The 27,060-nt window shown below is 33.8% G+C and overlaps 2 protein-coding genes across 4 annotated transcripts; both read left to right on the top strand.

Moving 5' to 3' along the window:
- The first annotated feature begins 15,150 nt into the window (after window positions 1–15,150).
- LOC120074697 (actin-related protein 2/3 complex subunit 2B) lies at window positions 15,151–18,828 on the top strand. 3 transcript variants are annotated; one of them, XM_039027932.1, is made up of 11 exons: window positions 15,152–15,617; window positions 15,710–15,933; window positions 16,132–16,198; window positions 16,281–16,488; window positions 16,727–16,896; window positions 17,166–17,243; window positions 17,340–17,472; window positions 17,672–17,763; window positions 17,879–17,935; window positions 18,074–18,133; window positions 18,346–18,501. In XM_039027932.1, the coding sequence occupies exons 2-11, from the start codon at window positions 15,875–15,877 to the stop codon at window positions 18,358–18,360; spliced, it is 939 nt and encodes a 312-aa protein (XP_038883860.1). In that variant the 5' UTR covers window positions 15,152–15,617; window positions 15,710–15,874; the 3' UTR covers window positions 18,361–18,501. The 3 variants fall into 3 exon arrangements, with proteins under 3 accessions (XP_038883851.1, XP_038883860.1, XP_038883843.1); XM_039027915.1 differs by having other exon boundaries at window positions 15,155–15,617; window positions 18,074–18,122; window positions 18,346–18,828; XM_039027923.1 differs by lacking the exon at window positions 15,710–15,933 and having other exon boundaries at window positions 15,151–15,617; window positions 18,074–18,122; window positions 18,346–18,828.
- A 468-nt stretch (window positions 18,829–19,296) lies between these two features.
- Window positions 19,297–20,295, top strand: LOC120074719 (protein PROTON GRADIENT REGULATION 5, chloroplastic-like). The gene is made up of 2 exons (XM_039027943.1): window positions 19,297–19,984; window positions 20,067–20,295. The coding sequence occupies exons 1-2, from the start codon at window positions 19,706–19,708 to the stop codon at window positions 20,169–20,171; spliced, it is 384 nt and encodes a 127-aa protein (XP_038883871.1). The 5' UTR covers window positions 19,297–19,705; the 3' UTR covers window positions 20,172–20,295.
- Window positions 20,296–27,060: the final 6,765 nt, after the last annotated feature.

Below are 27,060 nucleotides of genomic sequence, written 5' to 3'. Positions count from 1 at the left end.
CCCAGCTCTGCCCCCACCTCGTTCCCCATCCATGTCCCGATTAGTTTCACATATTTATTTAGTTTAGTTATCTAAGGTTATTTTAATATTATTATTATATAAATATTACATTTAAATTTCAAATTTTATTAGTTCTTGGAAAAGATAATAGATATGTTTAAATTGAATATTTAAATTTATATTATTTATGTGAATAATCTGATTTATATTTATTTCTTTCTACTAAAAAAAATTAATTAGCTTTTTTTTTGGCAAAAATTTGAGTAATTTATCTTTAAATTCAAATTGTTATATAAAACTAACGATAATAAACAATTTAGCGATCGTTTGATTAAAATTTGCTCACATTAATGATTTAAATTAATTGACTTTTTACCAAAAAAAAAATAACGGAGAAAAATTCCCCGCGAATTCCCGATCCCGTGGTGAATTTCCCAAGAATGGAGAATGAATTGGAGAACGGGTATGTGAAGAGCGGGTACGGAGAATGGCTTCTCCGGCCCCGTGGACATCTCTATCATAGACATTAATTATATTTAATTAGCATATATGTAGATATATCATTTATTTTGAATCAAAATCTTTTGAATTAATTTATTTGAATCAAATCCTTTGAATTAGTTAATGTGGATAATTTTTTTTCTTTAAAAAAATGTATTTTCAATGTGAAAAAACGTGAATATAATTTTAAAATCAAGCATAAATTACTTATTTTGAGTTAGTTAATCTGAAGATGGATCATTTAAAGAAACTAAAAACGTAAATCTAATTTTGAATCAAATCTTTTGAATTTGCTAATCCACTGGCTTTTTTAAAAAAAAATAATCTAAAAATAATTTTAAAAAAATAAAGATAATATTCTCAAAAAAACACAAAATAAAATATCATTATTTACTTTTTTTTTTTTAATTTCATATGACTTAGTTTATTGATAATACTCCAAAAAAAACACAATCTTGTTGCCAAAAAGAGGGAAACATGTGATGCTCAAAAATAAGGAAAAATATATTTTTAAAAGAACCTTTTACATGTGATGCCAAAAAAAAAAAGAAAAAATAAGATGTTTTTTATTATTTTTTTCCTTTTACACCATATGCTCAAAGTAGGGAAAAATTGAATTTATTTATGATTTTAATGATGAAATTACCTATAATATCTCTATAATCATCCATTAGAAGGGAAAAAGGGGAAATAAAAAATTTCTCCCAATAACCTCATTTAGATAATATAGATATAGATAGATAGATTGTTCACTACTTTATAATTTAATTCTTTATTATGTAAGTTTTGCCTTTATTGCTTCAATCTTTGTGTCCTGATTTTTTTTAAAAATAAGATAGATAAAAATAAACAATTGATAAATAGAGTTTATCTACTACTATTGTAATTCATAAGATGAAAAATACTGACATCTAAATTCTCACTGAACAAAGAATCTCTCTGGAATGATTTTGAAAGGAAAAGGATAATAGCAGATTACAATCGCAGAAATAATATAGAAAAACCTGAAGTTATATTGTTCTTTTTAAAAAAAAAAAAATTGATTAATTCTATTTTTTTAAAAAAAAATATATATATATAAGAAACCTGAAGTAAAACCCAACATCTGACCAGAAGAGATGGACATCCTTATTGTTGCAATTTCATATAGCCCGGGCCTATGCAAAAGACAAAATTTCTCAAACCAATTTAATTGAAAGGTATTTTTGAATTCCTCCACCATTTGACTTTAAAAAAAATCGATGAAGAATACAAAAATTAAGAAAAAGATTGAGAACATTGCAAAAAATAAAGTATAAAAAAATTCATTTGCCTATTCATCTAATAAAATGATCTTTTAAGATTTGGAGGTTTCATTGTCAAGTTGAAAATTTTCCATTTTTCCTTTTCTTGGAATGAGACATTGAGAATCTTAATAGTCCATTCTCTTTGCCCAACTTGAAGGGACAAAATTTTGAGGATGAAAGCAATTGATGAGATGCAATTAGTTGTGAAAAAGTGTTCATATATAGAAAAAATAAAATCTACCCCTGAATGTATAATTATTTTTATTTTTCTATTAATTATTTACGTTTTATTAAACCATTCATATGAAATATTATAGATAATCAAATTTTAAACCAATAAAATCTAATATTCAAAATCTACACGTGAACAATAACAGAAAAAAAAATTTGATTTTCACATGTACAATGACAAAATTTTCAAATCTAATTTATACGTGAATAATCAATTATTTGTTATGATTTTAATGTAAAATTATGTTATATAAACTCATACCCAATCACTAAAAAGAGCAAAGGGGGAAAATGAATGTTTCTCCCTCGCAGCCCCTTTTAGATAGTATAGATAATTGTAAACACATTCAAATATTATAGATAATCAAATTTTAAACCAATAAAATCTAATATCCAAAATCTACACGTGAACAATAACAGAAAAAAAAAAATTTGATTTTCACATGTACAATGACAAAATTTTCAAATCTAATTTATACATGAATAATCAATTATTTGTTTTTAATGCAAAATTATGTTATATAACCCCATAACCAATCACTAAAAAAGCAAGGGGAAAATGAATGTTTCTCTCTCGTAGCCCCTTTTAGATAGTATAGATAATTGTAAACACATTTAATATATTTTCTTGCATGGAATTTATTTTTTTTAATAAGATTATATTTGAATGACTAAATTTAAGATTTATTAAAGGTACAATGACTAAAATTGAAAAAAAAAATTACTAAAGATACAAAAATGTTATATAGATTATCAAAAGATAGTAAAGTATTGTTGGAATAATACATGATTTTAGATATTTCCATAGAGAACTCGTGCAAAAAAAAATATATCGTTATTTAAATATTTATAGACGTCCTTATAAGTTTTTCTACATAATATATATGATTGTCTAAAAATATCAGACATCTTTACTTACAAGCATTTACAAGGCCATGAATTTTTTTACTATTTTTGTAAGCCCTCAACTAAGCTTAGAATTCAACTTATCTTCATAAGTAAAGTTCATAATGGAATTGGAAACCAAGAATTTGGCCAAATATTGAAAACTATGCTATGAAAAGAAAGTGAAACTAGAAAAGGTCTTTTGAGTGTTGAAATCTTGTGAATGAACATAGGAAAAGTTGAACTTACAGCGTAGTAAAGAGTTGAGGAATTTGACTAAGTGTTAGTATGAAGAATTGAAAAGTTAAGAACTTTTTAGGTATAAGTAGGAGGAAGAATGGCTTGCTTTGAATGGTAGCATAAGCAAGTTCAACCCATCAACCAAGGAAGAAAATGCAGTTGGTCACTTAAGAAATGGCATTTTGAACACCTAGTTGAACTCTTGGGCCATTCAGATACCATTTGGATACATGTTAAGATGAAGAAGAAGAATGAAAGTCATCTTGGACGTATGACCCTAAAAAATTGGCTTAAGCATAACTTGAAGCTTAGACGCCTATGAGAGCTAGGTTTGGAGGCCTACTTAAGGTGGTAATCAAATACAAATAATAAGTGGGGTGGGGAGCTACATTAGATACGTAGGATGAAGAAGGTGTTGAACTTAAGAAATGCTAGGCATTGAGGATAAGTCCAACAAGAAGTACTAGGCGTGGAAATAAATTAACAAGTGATGTTAGGCATGGAAAATTGAGATTTCTCGGAGACCAAAATCAAATAGAAACAAAAAAATAAGTAGGTGACAAGCTTAAAAGGAGTCTTGACTAAGTTCTAGTAGAAGATGACCACTTAAACCATGCAAGAAGCATGTAAAGATACCTAAAAAGGAGTGTTATGTCGGAATTTGCATGTTGAAGATACCTAGGCATGCATGCATCACAAAGAGGAGGATTTGGGACCTCTATAAATAGGGGACTTTGGACAAGTAGTTTTTCCAATCCACTTGTGTCATTTCCATTTTTCTTGAGCCAAACTCTTATAAATTAAGTGTAAATAGAGGTTTTGGACTACCATAAGGTTTGAAGAATAATAAGGTAGGGAAAAATTCAAAATTTGATAGAGAAGGCAATCTGTTGCCTAGCCCAGCCCATGCGCCCTCAGCAGGCCCTTACGCACGCCATTGCTAGGTCATCACCTCTCTACACGTCTCACCTTTTTCCTAACATTTTGAGGGCGCCTCGCATGCGTGCCTCACCCCATCACACGATCAGCTGGAGACACAGTCGTGCCCGCGCAAGCGTCCATCGCCCAACATTAACACCTACATCGCACGCCTACCGCCTATCTGCAAGGCCAGATTGCCCCAGCCCAAAGACAGCTTGTGTCTGTGCGCATCAACAGAGCCACCCATGCCCACCTGTGTGTCTGTCTGCCCAGCCCACGTGTCCTAAATGCCAGTCTGTCCAATCGCGCGCCCAACATGTCCTCCACGTCCATTTGAGTGCCAAACCACCTAGGTTGCCCTATTTTGGTTTTGGTAAGAAAAGTCTAGGGTCAAGGAAATATTTTAAGGATATTTAGACCCTAAATTAAATAAATTTGGATTTTAAGCTAATTTTGGAATAAATTAGGGCAGGTTAGAAGTTGGAGGAACCAAGGACATTAAGGGGGACTAGGAGAGCTTGGGGAAAAGAGGAATCTTTGCCAATAGTTGTGTGTGGTTTTATTTTCAATATTTTGGTTAAAATAAATATACATATATGATATTATTTATATGTATGATTTGGAAAACTTGGCATGATCTTTCAATGTGGTTTCTTGGAATTTAATTAGGAATCACTAGTTTTCTGTTAATTTACATTCCCAATACTGTATCCATGGTTTTCATCAAAAGCATATTTTATATTGGAGTTGTTGTCTAAATTTGATTGAAAACTCGTATTCTAAAATGTGGTTGATGGAATGGGATTTCAACCTCTGGAAATTGGAATTGTACCCTAGAAATGTTAACGTATCTCAAGCACGTCTAATAGATTATTGTCGACATGTACACATTAGACGGATTGCATTGGGTATAAGTATTATTACCTCATAAACTTAGATTTGGTTTGGATTGGTTACTAGAAACTAGTTTTCGGGTCTTAGTATGATTTATAACTCTAGATTTGGTTGTGGAAATATATAAAATCATGCCACTAGAATATTTGATATGTTTTATTGGTCGATGCTCGTGTTTTGGAATTTGATTGAATATTGTGATATTCTGGTTTTGATTACATTGCAATGATTTATAAAGGTTTTCCAAAAGAATTTTCAAATCAAAACCTATATTCGTATGAAAGATAACTTTGGGCTCCCAGCTCACATTTTCTAAATGTTTTATTTCCCCACCCAAATAGGGGGAAGAGGAAGAGTTTCAGAGTATCACTGGAAGCCAAGGTTTGTCACACTACAGGAATAATTCTTTGTCTTAATTTATTTAAGAAATATGTAGAGTCGGTAGGTATAGGAATTGAGAGTTGCAAGTATTAGTTGTAAAAACTATTAAATTTTAGTTGTAATAAAGGGAACTATTTGTTCTTAGGACATCGTCTAGATTTACAAGTAATAAGCAACACAGGTCAAAGTAGGCAGTAAGTATCACAAAAGGGTGATATTTGTTGTCTTCACAAATCCTTTTTGGGTGAAAAATGTAAACTCATGAGGGGTGTGACAATCTCGATTCTCAAAAAATAAACCATCCCAAAAATTAAACAATATTTTATAGATAAGTAATAAAGTAGATTATTCCACATACATGGTAAAACTTCATAACCTTTTGGATTGGTTAGAAATGGATATGTTAGGTAATTCAAAATCTTGCCTAGTAAATACACTACAAGAAAATATATTTTTAACGACAATTTTTTAGTGGCACAAGAAATTTTTGTTGGTAAAAGGCGACTTATAATAACGCATTAAAGATGTGTCACAAAATATCATTATCAGCGATGCATTTTTAATCCGCGTCACTAAAAGAATTTGCAACACATCAATTAACGCCACTAAATACTAAATACTTTTATCCATATTAAAATGTTGCTAAATATAGGGCCAAATTATTTCCCTCCCACTTCCCCCCATAAATTTTACATTTTCCTTTTATCTTATTTCTTCACTTTCACTTTTCCCTTTCCCCCTTTAATTTTACTTTACGTTTTTGTTTTGCCTCTCAAGAAGCCTTCCACATTCCAGCAAACGATGAAGCCCTCAAGAACAATGTTCCCTTAGAGTGAATGGCATTAAAGTTGTCTCCATAGTCTCCACAAGAACGTTGAAGCCCTTGGACGTTCCCTCCACACGAATGGCGCTAAAGCCGTCTCTGAAGGAACCCTAGTGAGGGGATCCTTGAGCGGAAGCGGATCTACCCAAATCTCATTTTTAATTTTACAGAAAATAGAAAGATAGATTATGCATTTATAGAGAAAAACAAATTAGGATTTCAGAAACCCTTACCTTTGAAGAACTCAAATCTTCATGTAAAGTCTTCCTTTCTGTAAAAATCACGAACACTCTAAAATAGGGCACTTCCACGAAGGAGACCTTGGTATCTCTAGGTGAAAATCCAAAAGTTGTGGGCTCTGGTGATTTTGGATTAAGAGGGAGGAGGAAAAATTGAAAGGAAGGAGGGAAAAAAACTTCTCTGGGATCTCTAATCACATAACTATATTCTCTTTGTTTCAGGAAGAAGAAGATAGAAGAAGCACCCAACCACTCCTACATATTGTGAGAGAAAAAGGTCCCTAAAACTATAATTATTAAAATTAAAATAAAATACTAAAATTCATTTTAATTTTAATAACAAACTTTAATATATGTGTGATAAATACTTTATCATATTATATATATATATATATTAAACCTGTCTCTTATACACATCTAGATGTGTATAAGAGACAGAATTAAAATTAATTAATTATATCATATATAATTAGTTTTTTCAATTAATTTGAACAATTCAAATTAATCCAAAAACTGATTCTCATTAAATCCTGTTGAGCTATCGAGGGGACTTCATGGACTTGTAGCTTGAAGCTCCAATGGTACGCGAATAATTAATTAAACTATTTAATTAAATTATTTACCATTCATTAACTGTCGAGCACTTCACTAGAGACTAACAACTGCCTTTTTCACCCTATAGATATATTTTTATATCCACTGAATATAACCAATCAACGGTATGATGACCCTTCACAAATTGCTCATAAGTACAGATTGGTCAAAATTACCGTTTTGCCCCTTTAGTTACATCTAACTTCTTAAGTACCACCGATTCTTCTAATAAACAATAAATCATAGTCTAACTATGATAAAACTCTTCTCGGCCCAGGAGAGGGTGTGGCGTCATATTGTTCAAGCCCCAGAATTAGCCCTTAAGGGAGCAATTTATCTATTTGCCCCGATATTGGGGAAGGACTGAATTCCTTTTTGTGTAGTTATATAAGGAGTGAATTCCTTTTTGTGTAGTTATGTCCCCAGCTCCCCAATCAGACAAATCTCCAAAATGGTAGGTTTGTTAAGTCGGCGATCTGGCCACTCTCACTCATACAAATTAAAGAACCGTCTTCATAGGCAGAAGTTTACAACTCACTCAAGATTCAAGTCATGTTACCTATGGTCATCCTGGTGAAATGTAAGTATTTATTATGAACGGTGTTATATAATGAGACTAAATATTTCGTGGTTTAGTTTTATACAAAATCCTTTGTATAGAATATCTCTGCTTACATGTCTCCACATGAATGATCAGAATTAGATCATCTGTAGCACTTTACAACAATTTGTAACAGTTACAAAGCGGGCCATACTCGTAGTGTCACAAAGATAAGGTATCTAATCTTATTCATCTACTACAGACCATTTAGATTATCACTTAAACATGATCCGCCCATGTCTTTACATACATATTTAAGCTACAAGATAACATTGGATGTTAGTTTATTGGTTCGTGGTTAATGCAACTAATTTTGAGATAAAATATCACATATTTTATTTCATAAATAAAATTTTTGTACATTACAATTACAAACTATGGAACCCTACAAGATTTAGGACATCAATCCCAACAATCTCCACAGTCCATACGAACGTCAACACTTCTCCACGCGAACACCGACCACTTCATGCGAAACGCTGACACTTCTCCACATGAATGCCGGCCACTCCACGCAAATGTCAGGAAATCCACGTGAACGCCGATATCTTCACCCGACACATATGATTTCACTGCTCCTAAACACCGACTCTATGGATTAGACGAGAACATTGATTCACTGCTCCCAAACACCTATTTTACTGTTAGGTGGCTAAGCCTTTAAATGTATGAATCTTACCCAATCTCTCTATCTGTATTTTATCCTTGTTACTTCTCAATAAACTTCGTCATTCTTCTGAATTTGACCTAATTATCTTAGCAATAGAGACATTTCACATATATACTTTAATTATCTTATCTTTACTCAAATGCCTAATTGATTAGACATGAATTTACTTATTGTGTTTGGAAAATTATATATATTTATATGTGCATTTTCTTTTGTCTCGCTATTTGAAAATATTAGGTGCAAATTTATATTTAAAACGGTCCATTGACTATATTTAAAACAGTCCATTGATTATTTTTAAAATGGTTCATTGATTAATTTTAAAACGATCTATTAATTTATTTTAAAACGGTCCGTTGATTATATTTAAAATGGTCCATTGATTATTTTTAAAACGATCTGTTGATTATTTTTAAAACAGTCTGTTTCAACGCTGAAGGCCTATAAAAGGTGAGGCCTTCAGCAGTTCGTGATACATAGAATTCATTTTCTAAATTCCCACTTCAATTTTCTCTCCTCCTCCATCTTAGCTTTCCGAGCAGTGAGTTTAAAAAGGGTGTACGTTTCAGTCGGTAACAGTGCATATCCGATCAGTTTTCATTTGGCGATTTTATCCTGGGGCAACGTGGCAATTTTTAAACCTGCTTGCACACTTGGACAGAGCCACGAAACGTCTTAAAGAGAGCGAGCTCTACGACTCAGCCTATAACAAGTTTCTGTTTTACAGGTTTTACTCTTCCCCTGACCGTCGTGCCTTGACAGTTTACAGTTCTTCATTCCGAGGGTCCTATCGTTTCCAACAATTTTAAGATGTTTCCACATCATCAATGGCCCTCAATAGTAACAATGAGATATCTGACCTCAACCATCCAATCCAGTTCGAAGGAGCGAACTTCAAGCGGTGGAAGCAAAAGTTGTTCTTCCTCACCATCAAGAAAGTTGTCGAAGCTTGTACTAGCGCTAAGTCGATCATCTCTTTAGAAGAACCAACTGAACAACAGATAAAAGAAGCTGCTGACTGGGAGGAGAAAGATTTTCTATGTAAGAATTTCATTTTAAATAGTTTGACTGATGATCTGTATGATGACTACAGTACAATGAAGACAGCGAAGAAGGTCTAGGATGCCCTGCAAAAGAAGTATGACACCAAAGAGGTCGGGTCGAAGAAATATGTTGTTAGCCGTTATCTCAAGTTCCAGATGATGGATGACAAATCCATGGAGGCCCAGTCCAAAGAACTCCAGAAGATAGCCCACGAGATAATTACTGAAGGTATGCCTCTAGACAAACAATTCCAAGTTGTTATTATTGATAAACTGCCCTCCTTGTGGAAGAACTTTAAGAACACTTTGAGGAATAAGACCAAGGAGTTCTCCTTGGAGAGTCTTATAACCCGGTTAAGGATTGAAGAAGAANTCTCCTTGGAGAGTCTTATAACCCGGTTAAGGATTGAAGAAGAAGTCCGGAAGTAGGACCAGAGGGTAGAGGTGAACATAGTATCTAGGAAACCCGCCTCTGTCGTGGTAAAACCTAACCAAAAACCTAAGGGGACAAAAAAGAAAGGTCAAAACCGTGGCTCCAGCAACCAGAACCAACAGAAAAAAACAGAAGTCCCCTTTAGAAGAAACAGTACAGTTCCTCCGCTTTAATTGTAATAAACCTGGCCATATGGCTAGGAATCGTAGGAACAGCCATCGTCCTGCTAGTCAGACGAACCTGACAGAAGAACCGTTAGTCGTCATGATCACAAAAGTAAATTTGATCGGTGGTTGTGAAGAGTGGTGGATAGACACTGGCGCGACGTGCCATGTCTGTCACGACCTTAGTTTGTTTAAAACTTATACTGAAACTAAGGATAAGAATATTCTGTTGGGAGATCACCACTCCAAAAAAGTTGTTGGAACCGGCAAGGTGGGACTGAAATTTACCTCTGGGAATACCCTCACGTTGAAGGATGTTCTGCACACTCTAGAGATACAAAAGAATTTGGTTTCAGGCTATCTTCTCAACAAAACCGGGTTTACTCAAACTATAGGGGCATACCTATATACCCTTACCAAAAATAATGTATTTGTAGGGAAAAGGTATGTAACTGAGGGAATGTTCAAATTAAATTTAGACCTTAATAAAATGAAATCTTCTGTGTATATGCTGTGTTCTATGAATATTTGGCACGCTAGACTCTATCATGTGAATAAGAATTTAATTAATAACATGATTACGCTAGAAATGATACCTAAGTTATCCACGAATGATTTTGATAAATGTGAATATTGTAGTCAGGCTAAAATTACTAAAACTCCGCATAAATCTGTACTTAGGAATTCTGAACCTCTAGATATAATTCATTTTGATGTCTGTGAATTTGATGGCATATTGACTAGGAAGAGTAAAAGATATTTCATTACTTTTATTGACGACTGCTCTGATTTTACTTTTGTATACCTGTTGAAAAACAAAAGTGATGCTTTTGATGCCTTCAAACTTTTTGTTTCTGAAATAGAGAATCAGTTTAATAGAAAAGTTAAAAGACTTCGTAGTGATAGGGGAACTGAATACGACTCTGACAGTTTTAATAAATTCTTTAACTCACATAGAATAATACACGAAAAGACCGCACCTTATTCTCCTGAAATGAATGGAAAAGCCGAAAGAAAAAATAGAACTTTAGTTGAGCTAGTAGCTGCTATTTTACTTAGTTCAGGAGTCGCGTATTATTGGTGGAGTGAAATCATTCTTACCGTGTGTTATGTCCTAAATAGAATCCCGAAAATCTAAAAATAAAACTTCATCTTACGAAATTCTCAAGAATAAGAAACCAAACTTGTCCTACTTTAGAACATGGGGTTGTCTAGCCTTTCTAAGGATTCCTAACCCAAAAAGGAGAAAGTTGGCTAGTAGAACTTACGAGTGTGTCTTTATAGGTTATGCCTTAAATAGTAAAGCCTACAAGTTCTATGATCTAGTGAACCAAGTGATGATTGAGTCAAATGATGTCAACTTCTTTAAAGATAGGTTTCTTTTTAAATTAAGGAATAGTGGGGCTCTGGTTCAAATGGTATAACCCTAGTTAGAAATCCTAGCCCTAGAGAGGAAACTGACCCAGAACCTAGAAGAAGCAAAAGAGCTAAAACCGCCAAAGATTTCAGAAATGACTTCCTGACCTACAATGTAAAAGAAGACCCTAAAGATCTAAGAGCTGCCCTGTCCTCAGTAGATGCCAACCTATGGCAAGAAGCCATAAATGATGAGATGGACTCACTTGAATCAAATAAGACTTGGCACTTAGTAGATCTACCCCTAGGATATAAGGCAATCGGGTGCAAATGGATCTTAAAGAGAAAACTTAGACCTGATGGGACTGGCGACAAATTTAAAGTCAGGTTAGTAGCGAAGGGCTTTAGACAGAGAGAAAACGTAGATCTCTTTGAGACCTTCTCCCCTGTCACTAGAATTACCTCTATCTGTGTTCTGTTCTCTCTTGCTGCCTTATATAACCTCGTAATACATCAGATGGATGTAAAAATCGCTTTCCTAAACGGTGAACTTGAAGAAGAGATTTACGTGGAACAACCTGAGGGTTTTGTTGTCCATGGTCAAGAAAATAAGGTGTGTAAATTAGACAAATCTCTCTATGGACTAAAACAAGCTCCTAAGCAATGGCATGAAAATTTTGACAATCTTATCCTATCTAAAGGTTTCAAGGTCAATGAAAGTGACAAATGCATCTACCATAATTTTGATAATAACCTCTGCACTATCTTTTGTCTATATGTAGATGATTTATTGATCTTTGAGTCGAACTTGCACGTCATAAATGAGGTAAAATCAATATTGAGTGCGAACTTTAACATGAAAGACTTAGGAGAGGCTAGTGTAATCTTAGGCATAAAAGTAAATAGGACTGAAAAGGGAATTTCTTTAGATCATTCTCACTATATAGAAAAAATTCTAAAGAAATATAATTACTTTGAGTGTAAACTAGCCTATACTCCTTATGACCCTAGTGTCAAGTTGTTCAAGAACACTGGTGACAGTGTTAATCAATCTGAGTATGTGAGCATCATAGGCAGTCTTAGATACATTGCCGATTGCACTAGGCCTGACATAGCTTATGTTGTAGGACTACTTTGCAGGTTTACAAGTAGACTTAGAAAAGAGCATTAGAATGCTATAGAAAGGGTCATGAGATACTTAAAGAAAACCCAAAACCTAGGATTACATTATCAAAAGTTTCCTGCTGTCCTGGAAAGGTTCAGCGATGCTGATTGGAACTCTCTTTCGGATTATTCAAAGGCTACAAGTGGCTATATCTTTAATATAGCTGGCGGAGCTGTCTCTTGGAAGTCCAAGAAACAGACTATTTTAGCCCAATCTACGATGGAGTCAGAAATGATAGCACTAGCATAACTAGTGAAGAAGCAGGTTGGCTTAGAAGTATGCTATCAGAGATTCCCTTATGGGAAAAGCCGGTACCAGCCATATTGATCCATTGCGATAGTACTGCAGCAATCGCAAAAGTTCAGAATCGTTACTACAACGGTAAGAGACGTCAAATACGTCATAAGCACAGTACCATTAGAGAGTTTCTCACTACTGGTGCAGTTAGAGTGGATCACATATGGACTGGTGAAAATTTGGCAGATTCTTTGACGAAAGGACTGGCCAGAGAAAAGGTTTTCAGAACCTCAGAAAGGATGGGACTCATGCCTATCGAAAAATGAATCACAGTGAGAAAAACCCAACCTGTAGACTGGAGATCCCAAGAAACAGGTTCAACAGGTAATAACTGATCACAAGTGATATATATAGTGAATCATGCTAAACTAAACATAGAGTTTCATTCCTATGACTTAAAGTCTGAGCATGATATCCTGAAGCGTAAGAAATGTTGAACTCAGTTCTTAATGAAATCTATACTTGATGACAAGTGGGGTACCCAGCTACAGGAGTACCCTTGATAGATTCACCTGTGTGAATGTGGAAGTGAGGGCCGCTTCCTATGGAGTTTTTAGGCAAACTCTCTAGAGCATTCACTAAATCGGGATTCACGTGCTAGGCCTTAAAAGCATGGGCTTTCGTACTATACCCTAATGACACATTGTGTGAGATTCTATTAGAGATAGAGTTCAAAACCAAGGGTTACTCTAGTATATTCTAAATCATCTACACTATGTAAAGGTTCAAGTCGTAAGACACCTTTGCTTTTGCACAGTGTTATAGGCGTTCCGTGAACCGTCAACTTAAAAACCTTCAACCTTAGTCATCTTATCTGACTTTTTACCAAGATCTTGCTGGGTGAGTTTTCTTGTAACTTCGGTTTTACAAGATATCGAACTATTTTCTATGAAAATTAGGATTGCTCGATGGTTAACCCTAAATGAGCATGCATCTTATCTTTGTTAGAGATTTTAGAAGTCTAGGTTATTTTATAACAATTATAAAATAAATTATAACAATTATAATTCTAGAGCATTCATCTATAACATGCTTCCTTCAATCAAACATGCTTTAATTTAATACTTATATTAAAACTAAGCATGCATAGTATATATTTTATAACACTTATAACATATAACAAATGCATGTCACATGCTTTTCCTATGGTGGAGCTTTAAAACTATATGGCATAATATATGCACACATAATCAAACAACATTATACATCACATGCATAATAGGTAAGCAACACTACAGTGGACCAATTTTGGCATTAAAAACAAACAAATAACTAATTTATTACATAAATCAGCAACCAGCTTCCCGGAACCGGCTTCAAACAATTTGAACCATCTGGAACCGCTCAAAAACCACTCGAATCGGCCCAAAAATACCAAAAACCAAGTTGAACAGGTCAGACAAGCTCAACCAGGTTAAACGAACCGTCCAGATGGTCAACGGAGGCGTGGGCGCGCGGGTCGGCACATGGGTGTGCGGGTCGCGGGGAATGACGCACGCGAGGCAGCTTCGAAGTGGGTCGTGGAGCGTGGAGCGCGAGCAGGCGGATGAGTGCGTGAGTCGCGCGAAGTGGAGCAGGCAGGCGCTAGTCGGATCCAGACGGGCAGGCGTGCGTGTGAGAAATCGAGCGAAAACTATTTCTTAAAAAATTCAATTTATAATTTATCTTTTTTTAAAAAAATATATATTTTTGAAATTATAAGTAAATTTAAATAACCCAAAAAGATTATGCCCCTTTGAAAACCATTTTTTTATCTCTCATATTTCTGTCTTTACATTTTTCTAACTGAATTAAAATTTTCTCTTTAATTTTTGTTCCACTCTAATTAAAAACTGACCCTCCCTCTCTAACATTTTTTTCTTCTTTGGAAGTTTTCTCTAGCTCTTTATCTTTCTTTGTCTCAAATTTCATTGTTTTTTTCCATAATTTCCCCCCTCTCTCTCTCTCTCTATATATATATTTTTACCGCTATTTAAGTTTCTTCTTTCAAATCAGTCACTTTTTGTTGTTTGATGACTCACTTTTAATTAAATCAAATTTTATTTTAAGATCGTGGAATCAAATATTAATATACTAACTTAACATTTTTTACAAAATAATAATAATAAAAAAAATTAGGCTAAAAACACTTACATGCCTCCAAATATGACAATGAATTGAGGTAGAATGTAAAAGTAAAATTTAAACTTTCTAATTAAATAATAATTAAAAATATTTAGAATTAAAGATAAAGTTGAGATCAAGTTTTGATGCAAATTAAAGAATTAATAAATTGATATGATGTAAATTGACAGGTTCAATATCACTAATGAGAAGCATTTGAAATCAATAATTAAAATATCTACGTCGATATGTCTATATCAATATTTTAATTTTAAAAATACATTGATAATCGACGAAATTAAGAGTTTAAAAATGTGAATGCAATGCAGCTTAAAGTTGAGCCATAGTTTATGGCTTTTAAGGGGTGGTTTTGACCATTTTTCAGAAGAAAAAAAATAATAATAATGAAGAATCAGATTGTAGAACCTTCCTTCACCTTCGCAAGAAAGTGCCTTCTGCATAAACCTAAGCTTGAAGTGGGATTTGCTACAAATCCCTCCCAGCCAGAAGAAGCGCCAAGTCAAAAAGGAGGGTAAAGCACCGACGCCGACCCATTTCTAATGGAAGAATTCAATTATTGCATCCTCCTTTTATTTAGGCTCACATCGAGTAGGAAACTTAAAAAGATTGTTGTTCTGATGGAATTTCCAAACGCCTATAAAAAAGGTGGCATGAGATTGAAGCAAAACCCACACAAAAGTTGAAATGGAGCTCCCAGATTAGCGGCAAATCAACTTCAATCAGCGCCACCAAACAAAGGGTTTATCCGGAAGTGGAGAACATCAAATGGGTAATTCCTAAAATTGCTTTATAGATAAGTCACTGAAAAATTTAGAGAGAGAGAGAGAGATGGTAATGGTCTGATGGGTAGGTTGCTTCCAGTGTTACCAAACTTTGAGTGGACGTGGAGCTTAGAATTTACTCATAATGTCATAATCTCAAGCAAAAAGGAGGGGAAGAATCTTACATTACATATGTATTCGAGTCCTTTCTTCTCATTTAGTATGAAAAAAAAGGAAGTACAGAGGGCTGTTTGTTCTTGTGAGGATGGCATGCTTTCAGAGAGCTTCACCAGCTTTGAAGGAGATCCTCCTTAAACTGTACAGGTGAGAAACAATTTCATGTGTTATACATTTTAGGTAAAAAGATGAGCACCTTGAAATCCATAAATTCTTTGAGAGAGAGATTTTGAGTTTGGTTGAAACTTGGAGAAGGTTTTAGCATTTAGGCATTAAATGCATATGTTGTGCTGGAAAATAGCTCTTTTGATTATCATTATTTTTTTTTGTTGGATATGATTACAGTTTGGAAAAGCCTACTGAAATGGAGCATCACTTGCATGAATTTGGTTCTGTTCAGTACCATATCCAGGTACAGTCATTCTCGTTCATCTGGGATTATGCATGTTAAACACTTGAAATCATGTCCTAATGGCGTGCTGATTGTTTGGCAGTCTTCTGTATCGAATCCACAGCAGATTTTCTTGTCAATTGCCACTCCATTGTTGTCGCAAGCGGTTCTTTTATCTGATGGGCTCTCGCCGTACACTGTCGAGATGGTAAAACAAATTTGCTCTCATGCTGTTGAGATCATTGAACCTGCCAAAGAAGGATACCAACTTACTCTAAGAATCGACTCTGCAAAAATTTTGCATGGGGAAGGTAATTTCAAACTTGAACAGCTTCATTAAATAGAAAACTAGTTGATGAAAAAAATTAGAGCCAATGCTACATAGTTTCAGAAAGAAAAGACAATTTTTACTGCTCAACGATCTCTAGAAGATTGAGTTTAGGCTCATACTTGTCCTGTTATGCCGAGAATCCCGAAAACTATAATATCAGATTGGACTGTGGGCCTTCCCGTAAGATTGATTGTTTGATGTGGATCTACTTTTTGCAGAGTCAGAAAAGATCATTACAGACATTGCTGCTGTCCAAGCAGTGATCATAAGTTCTCAGCTGAAAGAAGTGTTGAGAAATGTTGTTAATTCACCAGCTCATTTTCAAGGAACTTCCAGACCCATCAAACTTGTATATCATCCAAGGGAACCATTCTTTGTCATCAAACAGGCAAGTCAGAGAATTTATTTTGTTTCATTAAATCAGAAACTCTAAAGTCGAGGACATCTTAACGGAGGAGTATTTTGACTCAAATCAGTGTGCCTGTTCTTTATAAACCCCTTCCTGTGCAAACAGGTGAATACTAGCTGACAGAGAAAACGAGAAATTTGATTGGGGGTTATTTCAAAATTTGAGCAAAATATCTTACATTTAAGTTCCACTCTCGATTCATCTTGTACACTTTCATATCTCTTAGTAGACAAATTTCTTGCATTCAGCCCCAAAAGATCCTCGTAATCTACCCAATTCGTTTCAAGGAGGATACAGATGTGATCATTGCAACAGCTTTCTTTCGGGTATGTAGCTGAAATAGCAATGCTGGGATGTGTTCTTATTACTTTGATGACTATATGATTTTATTTTGGATAATACAACTCCTGTTGTCAAAATAGGAACTTATGGATGTGGGAAGCTCTGAAAAATGGTCAAAAGCACCTCCCTGCTGTTGGTCACCGATACCCCCTCCAGAACTGAGAGGCGAACCTTTAGAAGAATTGAGCACCAATGGAGGATTTGTCACCTTTGGTATATATATTTCCATAAATGCATATGTGTGTGTTACATACAAGTAAAAAATCCGATATCAGTTGTTTTAAAGTAAAAGATCTCTTGCACTAACAACGGAGGCTATATTTGTCACTTAGTTCAACTTGATAGATTCGTATGACTATGCTAGACACTCTTTCAACCTTTCAGACTCTCTGTTGACATAATGTGTGAACAGATATCTCTCTGCACCACGTGGAAGGTAAAAGACTTGACAAGACTGTGTGGAGTTTGCTGAACTTTAATGCATATGTTAAGTACCATGTAAAGGTATCGTGTTTGTCCTCTTTATCCAAAACCTGTCTTCTATGACAATCTTTTCATCCCTTGTTCTTCTGGGAATAACAATAAGGCACTGTTTATTATCATCTTTGGTTCCACATAGACAACCAGAGGTTTTATCCAGAGAAGGATGAGAAAGCGGTTAGAAGGGCTTGTTGAGGTAAGTTCAAGTATCCGAATATCAGCGATATTTGGAAGAAGGGGTTTCTCTAGAAAAAAGATTAATGATATTTCTCACTACGTTCTCACTACTATGTCTCTATGTTATATGATTAAGTTTCTTTTCCCAAATGTCTAGATCCTACATCAGAAAACTTCAGATGATGCTGTACTCAACAAGGGTCGAGGTAATAGAAATGTGAATACCATTGTCTTCTCATTTTCCCGTTGGTCTTTCCCTTTTTGATTAAATGCCATCCATCCCCACCGCCCTGAGTTTCGAAAGGATTACAACATCTGTAGTTAAGTCAAATAAGCTTTGCAGCATATGGAATTAAACAGAAGGATGACCTAAGTTAGTTGAGTCATGATTAAACTAACTATTTATCTCATAGCTCAATTCTGATGCAGGCATTATGTATATGAAGAAATTGGTAGCTAGAACTAATCGCATCAAACAGAAATGTCGTAGTTTGAGTAGGAAGATCAAGAGAATCCGGTTTCGAATTCGAATCCCTGGATTCGCACGGTTTCGTCGAAGATGGCTGAAGTTCCCAAAGTTTTCTTCTTCGATTCAATACACCAGATTAAAATGCAGTGATTGAATTTAGAATAGTGCAACAAGATTAAATGTTTAAATCTCTGTGACATCAATAGAATAACTTTGGAAATAAGGTATGTTGTTAGATACAAGAAGTTTAGATCATGGAAGAGGAGTTACTTTTGCCATGACCACAAGATTTGTACTTTTATTTCTACTTGCGAGGAGGCTTAGAGCTTAGTATCTATTAAAACAAAAAAGAAGAGTTTCACTTAATTGTTGCCATTGTCAAAACATGGAGAACTTACGTTTAAGATTGCTATTAATAAAAAATTGGCTGTAATTTTTATTTAGTTACTTGTTGAATTCTTAAAGTCTTTCCAAAAATTTATTGCTTCACCAGATCAATTCAAGAAAGCAAGCGATACTTTGAATAAGCAACTTAACAAAACAGTAAAAGGTTAACATTTCTTACTTTATCAAAGAAAAACATTTGCTCGATATAAGAAGAATGTTCTCCCTCAAACGAAAATTTGAATGATGGCATTTTCCATCACTCAACGATCAAGTCAATGAAAGAAGAAAAATGAAAATTCTCTTCTATAAGCTGTACATGGGTCCGTAACATTGGATTTCACATTATCCAATCTAAAAACCCAACATTTCATTCTAGTCATCAAACACACAAGCAAGCTACCCATTTCATTCCAGCCATCTAACTATATCCATTCCAACAAATGGTGAACATTAGAGGATGTAATGTACTTTTTTGTAATTGTTTCAAAACTATTACATAAAGATTTTAAAATGTATCTAGATGGTTCTATCAATATTTATCTAAATTAAACCTCGGAAATAACCTTTATTAAGCGGCTAGGAAGATGCCGCCTGTAATGAAATGGGTTGATAAAAAGTAGACAGATGGAAGCAATCGGGAAAAAGGGCCAATCGCAGTCTGGATTCTGATAATTTTCAAAACCAATAGGGACCATATGTACATCTAAACCAAAATCCAAGCCACCAATTTGTGTGGTTCAAAAAATGACTTCTCAACTCTCTCTCTCCCAACTCCATCCTGTCTCACACAATTCCACAAAAATATCCATTTTCACAGAGCTTACATAACCCATCATCAATGCTTCCATTTCAAGTTCCAGCATGCTGCTAAAAACCCTTCAGCCATCAGTAAACATACGTACAAGAACTGCTCTCTGATCTTCCACCCTTTTCATGGCAACTTCAATTGCTGCAACTGGACTTCATAAACCTCTTTCCTCCTCCTTCCATGGAGGCTGGGGAACTTCAATTTGCGGTGACAACAGCATTGTGCTGATCAAGTCTGTTCCGGAAGTGGTTCGAGTTGCAAAGCCTGTAAGATTCAGGCCAATGATGAAGAATATTAATGAAGGGAAAGGTCTATTTGCACCTGTTGTTGTTCTTGCTCGAAATATTATTGGAAAGAAACGTTTCAATCAGTTGAGAGGCAAGGCCATTGCCCTTCACTCGCAGGTAATTAGTTAGCCTCCTTCACTTGAATTCTCCTTTGTAGGTTTAGTGAGAAAGTTGTGTTGAAGTTTTTCCTTTTGGACAGATAATTACCGAGTTCTGCAAATCTATAGGAGCTGATGCAAAGCAAAGGCAGGGATTGATTAGGTTAGCCAAGAAGAATGGGGAAAGATTAGGATTCCTTGCTTGATCTGATCTGATCTGATCATGTTTCTGTGATCACAATGGATGTCCTATATAAATCATAGATCTGTCTGAGCTTCCACAAATGTATGATCATTCGTAAATCAAAGAAAAGGAGAAAGTTCTCTTTACCTTCTGTCTTTATGCCTTCATATTCTCCAGGTTGGCCAGCAATATTTTTCATCCTGGTATAAAACTTGACACGCCCTTTTTACTAGAGGATGATGATTGATGATCTAAACAGTCTATCACATCAATATTATGAAATCTCTAATGTCTTTCTCTTTAACAAGGGATACAACTTCTCTAGAACTGTTGCCAAATTTGACAACTTAGAAAATCTATTGAGCATCCATTCAGAGAGAGCATCCATGTTCATGCAGAGTTTACAATTTGGAAAAACCATTAGTCCATGCTGCCATTTACAATGCTGCTATATTCTGTAGCTTCTAGATCATTTCTGGCTAGTTCCTTTTTACCAAAGTCCCGTTTAACTTTTTAGTTTTTAATTTTTGAAAATTAAGCTTATAAACACGACTTCCACCTATAAGTTTCTTTGTTTTGTTGTCCACTTCTCACCAACATTTTTAAAAACCAATTCAAATTTTGACAACTAATAGAAGCGAAGTTAAACTATATAGATATTATTGAGGCCATTTCTATCTTTTTTTGAGCTTGCAGCTAGTTCCTAGTCTGCGTAAGGGTTTGCTTTCAAAATTTTCCAGTTTGTTTAGGAGTTGAAGCAGTCTCTACAGCTGGTTTAGTAATGGTTCTCTCTTCTAGCTTCCACTCTATAGGCATAGGTTCAGTTGCTGATTGTTATTTTCTTTGGTATATCTTCAGTGGTTCTCATTGTCGTGGATTTGCTTCTGGGATCATTGTGTTTGTTTCTCCATGGGGCACTTTGTTCTTCATTCGTTTATTTGGTTTCTAGTTTTTTTAGGGGTTCCTTTCTTTTTGGTTTTGGTTGCTTGTTCTTTTCACTCACTATAGGAGCTGGTTTCCTTAAACTTTTTCCTTTCTTTTCATATATCAATGAAAAGTTTTGTATCTCATTGAAAAGAAAAAAAAAATTAGAAGCAGGTTAAACTTCAAAGGGAGTTAGATCCATTTAGATATATAAAAGAGCTCACACCCATATCTTTCCCTTGAAGATTTCCTGAATCTCAACCCAAAAGGGTTCAACACTGCAAATGCCTTAAATTCAAACAGTGTCTATGCACTCAAAACTTCCTCAGCCACCCATATAAACTGCCGACTATCCATATGTTGTAGGGTTAAATTGTGTATTTTACAAAGAGAGAGAAATTTGAATTACAAATAGTGGTAATTCTAGGACATCTGCTCATTAGCTAACTTTCTAAACATCACAAAAGCATATGAACTTCAATTATTTAGAAATCACTCAAGACGAAGAAAACATAGTAGGCAAATTTGCATACTCTGAATCAAGCCAACTCCCATGTCTGATACATGGTTTGAATGCAACTGCAACTCCTTAATTCAGCCGCAACCTTGACCGCCATTTCTACCGATTTCCCCTTTCAAACAAGGGTTTTCCTCAATTCCTGCTGTGGGATGGCGATGCTGATTCTGGACTAGTAGGGCTAAAGCAATTTGAGAGTTGATTGATGCGTTTTGTGGGAATTGGTGGGAGATCGTCCCATCGTTATATATATATATATATGATAACAATAAAGAACAAACAACAAATAAAGAACATCAGAGATTTCGAGAAGCCAAACGAGATGATAAAAGAAATGTCTATGGAAAGAAACTAAACAAACCATAAGATTTTTTATTTATTTTTTATTTTTTCTATTTTTTTTATTTTTTGAAAATGAAGTCTATTTTATCCCTCGTTCTTATAATGATTTACATATTTTAAGTATAATATAACTATTACTTTATTTCAAATCACAGATTAGTCATTTATAAGAGACATCCTATAAGGTTGATTTAGTAATTTGAAGGTCTTTTAATAGTCGAAATCAAAATCTATTCTATATTTTATCTGGATATCTTTTATCCCTACGAAATACCAAATAAGAGAGAACTTAGAAAGGATATAATGAAATTTTGTGATTGGTTCTTCCTATATAAAGAATTCTTTGCCAAATTCCAAAAAAAAAAAAAAAACAACCTTTTGAAAGTTACGTTTTTAGTTCTCAAAATTTGGTGAAAAGTAGATAATAAAGGAATAAATTTAGAGGTGAAAGTAATGTTCGTAGACTTAATTTTCAAGAACAAAATGGTTACTAAATGAAACTTTAAATATGGGTGTCAAATAAAATGTTGAGAATTGAGATCTCAATTTCATGTAAATGTCATTAAAATGCTTAGGTTAAAATTCTATTTTATTCATGGATTTTTAAATCTATTCTATTTTGGTTTTGAGCTATTAAAATGTATAATATGATATTTTAACTTTCATATTTAGGCTTTGAACTTTTCAAATGTCTTTTTTTTTTTTAATAATAGACTTCGTTCTTATTTTTTATTTTATTTTTAAAAAATTAATGACATAATTTTGACTATCATGTTAAATATGAGCATAATTTCAAGTTATGTAAGTTTAAAATAAACATGAAAAAATTACACTTTTTATTTGTGAGATTTGAGTTGAGTTATATTTGGATCTCTCAGTTTTCACGTGCACACAATTCAAAAAATTAAAATGTTCTTGTTGGAAAAAGTAATAATATTTTCTTTCAAAAGTTTAATTGATATAATATTAGGAGTGCGTTTATTTTCAAAAAAGAAATAGACTAGGATGCAACTTGCAACCATCCTCTGTGCAACCTAAATAGCGCCCAATAATAATATATCATGTGTTGTCCTTTAAAAAATCATTAGGTTTATGAACTTTTGAAACTAATAAATCTATCCCTTCTCTTTTAGATAGAGAGAATTTTAGAAAATAACTCAAAAAGCAAAAACTTTTCTATGAATGATCTATTTCTAAAAACTTTTCTATACCAGATATACCTTTACATTTTAAAACCAAACATGCGTCTATTCCATCTTTGTTTACAAGCCGACTGTTCACATTCAAGTACTCCTCTCAGTTTTCTCTTAACGTCTCTCTTTGTCTTCGACGTCGTTCGCTGCTCATTAATCGTATCTACTCATTTTCGCTTTCGTTTGAACTCCTTCCACCGTTCCAGTAAATTGAAAGATATGGTACTCTAGTCTGTTGTTGTTTGAAATCGTTCAATACATGGGTTTAGATCGCATAACTGAGTATAATCGATCATATAGCTCTATATAATTGATCACATGACTTTATATAATCGATCATATAGCCTATATAACCGATCACATGACTTTATATAATCGATCATATAGCTTTTAATACTAGATCGTATAGATTCATATACTAGGTCGCGTAAATTTAAATAATAGACCGTATAGCAAAAGCTAAACGATCGTATAGATTTATCTACACAGTCGTGTAGTACACTCTAAACGATCATTTAGTAAACTTTATACGATCGTTTAGCTTTTGCTATATGATCTATTAGTCTTTCATACTCGATTTCATATATTTTAATACCTGATCATATATGTTTGCTATATTGTAGATGGCGCATTTAGTCCTACTTGAGAAATATTTTCCTACTACCGTAACTTGCTTGACCCACATTGACAAGTAAATGCACTAATTAAGAAGAAACTAACAAATACACAGATGGACATGTTCCGGAAAACATGTTTTGGTCACTATTGGACGTCGACCTTGTATTCAAAGGGCAGCTTGTGCATCATTTTCTTCTAAGGGAGCTCACCGATCAGAATCCAGATATCGTAAGCTTCAACATCATAGGGAAGAAGGTAACATTCACACAAGTTGATTTTAATTTGATTACTGGGTTGTGGCCGACATAGGAAGATTGGAAAGTGATACCAGTTATGAGAGGTTGCGACATCTCATCCTTAGACCCAAAGACGATAACAAACCAATTCTTTGTAAGGATGTGGAGGCTGCATTTGAAAAGTTCAAACTTTCGATGACGAAGATGCCGTGTGTTGAGGTTGATGCGCTACATCTCGTAAGGTTCTATAGTTTGTAATTGTAATGTACAAACATTTTATTTATGTAATAGAATATTTGATGTTTTATTTCAAAATTAGTTGTATTAACCACAAACCAATAAACTAATATCCAAGGTTATCTTGTAGCTTAAACATGTATGTAGAAACATACGTGTGGATCATGTTTAAGTGATAACCTAAATGGTCTATAGTAGATAAATAAGACCGGATACCTTATCCTTGTGACACTACGAGTATGACCCAAGGTGTTACAATTATTGTAAATGTTGAGGTTGATGCCCTAAATCTCGTAGGGTTCTATAGTTTGTAAATGTTTTATACAAACTCATTGTTTATTTAATAAAATATATGATTTTTTTTTTTCATTTTTTGTTGCATTAATCACAAACAAATAAACTAAGTTCCAAGGTTATCTCATAGCTTAAACATGTATATAGAGACATACGGATGGATCATATTTTAAGTGATAACCTAAATGGTTTGTAGTAGATGGATAAAGCTGGATACCTTATCCTGGTGACACTATGACTATGACCCGCTTTGTAGATGTTACAGTTGTTGTAAAGTGCTACAAATGATCTGGTACTGATCATTCATGTGGAGACATGTGAGCGAAAATATTCTATACAAATGAGTTTGTATAAGACCGGACCACGAAACGTGTAGTCTCATTATATAATACCGTTCTTAATAGAGACTTCCATTTCATCAAGATGATCATAAGTAACATGACTTGAATCCTGAGTGAGTTATGAATTTAGCCTATGAAGGCGGTCTTTTGATTTGTATGGGTGAGAGTGGTCAGATCATTGACTCAATATGCCTACCATTTTGAGGATTAGCCTAATTGGAGAACTGGGAACACAACTACACAAGATTAAATTCACTCCTTCCCCAAAGCAGGGGAAAGTAGATAAATTGCTCTCTTAAGGACTGATTCCGGTGCTTGAGCAAAGTGGCGCCACACCTTCTCTTGGCCTGAGAGAGATTAGTCATAGTGGGACTATGATTTATTGTTCATTAGAGGAATCAATGGTACTTAAAGGAGTTAGATGTAACTACAGGATCAAAATGGTAATTTTGACCCAACTGTACTTACGAGCAATTTGTGAAGTGTCGTTATACTATGGATTGGTTATATCCAACGGACACAAAAATATATCGGTAGTGTGAAGAATACAGTTGTCGGTCTTTAGTGGAATAAACCCGACAGTTAACGGATGATAAATACTTTAATTAAAGAGTTTAATTAATTATTCACGAATCGTTAGAGCTTCAAGCTACAGGTCCATGAGGTCCTCTCGGTAGCTCAACGGATTTAATGAGGATCAAGTTTTGGATTGAATTGAATTGTTCAAATTAATTGAGAAAATAAATTATATGTGATATAATTAATTAATTTAATTATATATGATATAATTACTATAATGTATTTGATACATTATAATATAAAGTATTTATGAGAGGAATTAAATGTTTGAATATGATTCAAATATTAATTATATGAATTAGATTTATACAATTAAAATTTAATGTAAATGTGATTTATATTTAATGTCATTAGTGAAAGAAAAAAAAAATCATAGGTTATATATTGTATATGATGCAACATTAAACTATATGTTATATGTTGTTTATGATATAATATATGATTATATGAATATGTAATAATTGGTTATTATATATTTGTTATAATTTTAATTATTGAATTAAAATTATTTATTAATTATTTTATTATTAAATAATTATTTTATTTAATTTTAAAATTAACTAAGTGGAGGGAGATACAACCCTCTTCTTTTTTTCTCTCCACCACATACGTGGTTTATGTATGAAGGAGTTTTCATCTTCCTCCTGAAAAATAGAGAAGGGAAGGTGAGAGAATTACAAAATTACAAAGACCTAAAACTTTTCCTCCAAAAAAATCCTTCATCTCTTTTCCTCTTCCTAAAATCAATCAAAGCCCACCACTCTTGGATCCATCATCCAGAGGATATCGAGGTTTCATACATGGTTGTGCCCTTGGTTGGAAATTGCTTGCATTGAAGAAAGTCTTCAAGAGGTAATGATTTCTTGAAACCATTTTTTCTTTTTCATTTTTTTTTTTTTGGAATGCTCTATCATTTTTATTAAATGCATGACCTCTTCTTCTCTGTAAAATACATTTTTTCAAAAGAATGGGAATTGGGAAGATCCCACTTCTGGTAAACTATTGGATGCGACCACTTTATTTTTAGTACAAATGATGTGATCCTGAATCGTTCACGTGGAGACATGCGAGTGAGGATGTCCTATGCAATGAGTTTGTATAAAACTGAACCAAGAAATAAGTCACTTTTACTTTATAACGTTGTTTACTGTTCAAAGACTGACTGTTTCAAAACAATGACCCAAGTAACTCAACCTTAATCCTGAGCTAATTATGAACTATTGTTTATTCGGGATTATATCTATAGTGAGGGGAGTGTAACTATTGGGGTTTAGTGGAGTGATCCGATAGTTAACGAATGTTGATTAAATCAGTTTAAAGAGTTTAGCCGGTTAATCTCGAATAGTTGGAGCCCATGATCTGTAGGTCCATTAAGTCCCCTTACTAACTCACAATCGAATTAAACCTTAGAATAGATTGATGAGTTTAATTTGAAATGTTCAAATTAGAATTAAGGGAATTAATAATTGTATATGATATAATTACATGTTTAATTATCGTATTAAACGAAATTGGAGAATTGAATAATATTTAAATTTGATTTAAATATTGATTACATGAATAGAGATTCATGATTGAAGAATTGATGTTTAATTAATTTAATATTTAATATTAAATTTATTTATTTAAT

This window comes from Benincasa hispida, chromosome 1, assembly GCF_009727055.1.
Source record: "Benincasa hispida cultivar B227 chromosome 1, ASM972705v1, whole genome shotgun sequence".
NCBI lineage: Eukaryota > Viridiplantae > Streptophyta > Magnoliopsida > Cucurbitales > Cucurbitaceae > Benincasa > Benincasa hispida.
The sequence above is the reverse complement of the archived record's forward strand: the minus strand, read 5'-3'. Positions and strand labels throughout refer to the sequence as shown.

Coding starts and splice junctions, on each gene's coding strand:
- LOC120074719 (XM_039027943.1), top strand. CDS start 19,706: ATGGCAACTTCAATTGCTGCAACTGGACTTCATAAACCTCTTTCCTCC. Junction 19,985..20,066: donor CCATTGCCCTTCACTCGCAG/GTAATTAGTTAG, acceptor CCTTTTGGACAG/ATAATTACCGAGTTCTGCAA.
- LOC120074697 (XM_039027915.1), top strand. CDS start 15,875: ATGGCATGCTTTCAGAGAGCTTCACCAGCTTTGAAGGAGATCCTCCTT. Junction 16,489..16,726: donor AAAAATTTTGCATGGGGAAG/GTAATTTCAAAC, acceptor TACTTTTTGCAG/AGTCAGAAAAGATCATTACA. Junction 17,764..17,878: donor ATGTTAAGTACCATGTAAAG/GTATCGTGTTTG, acceptor GGTTCCACATAG/ACAACCAGAGGTTTTATCCA.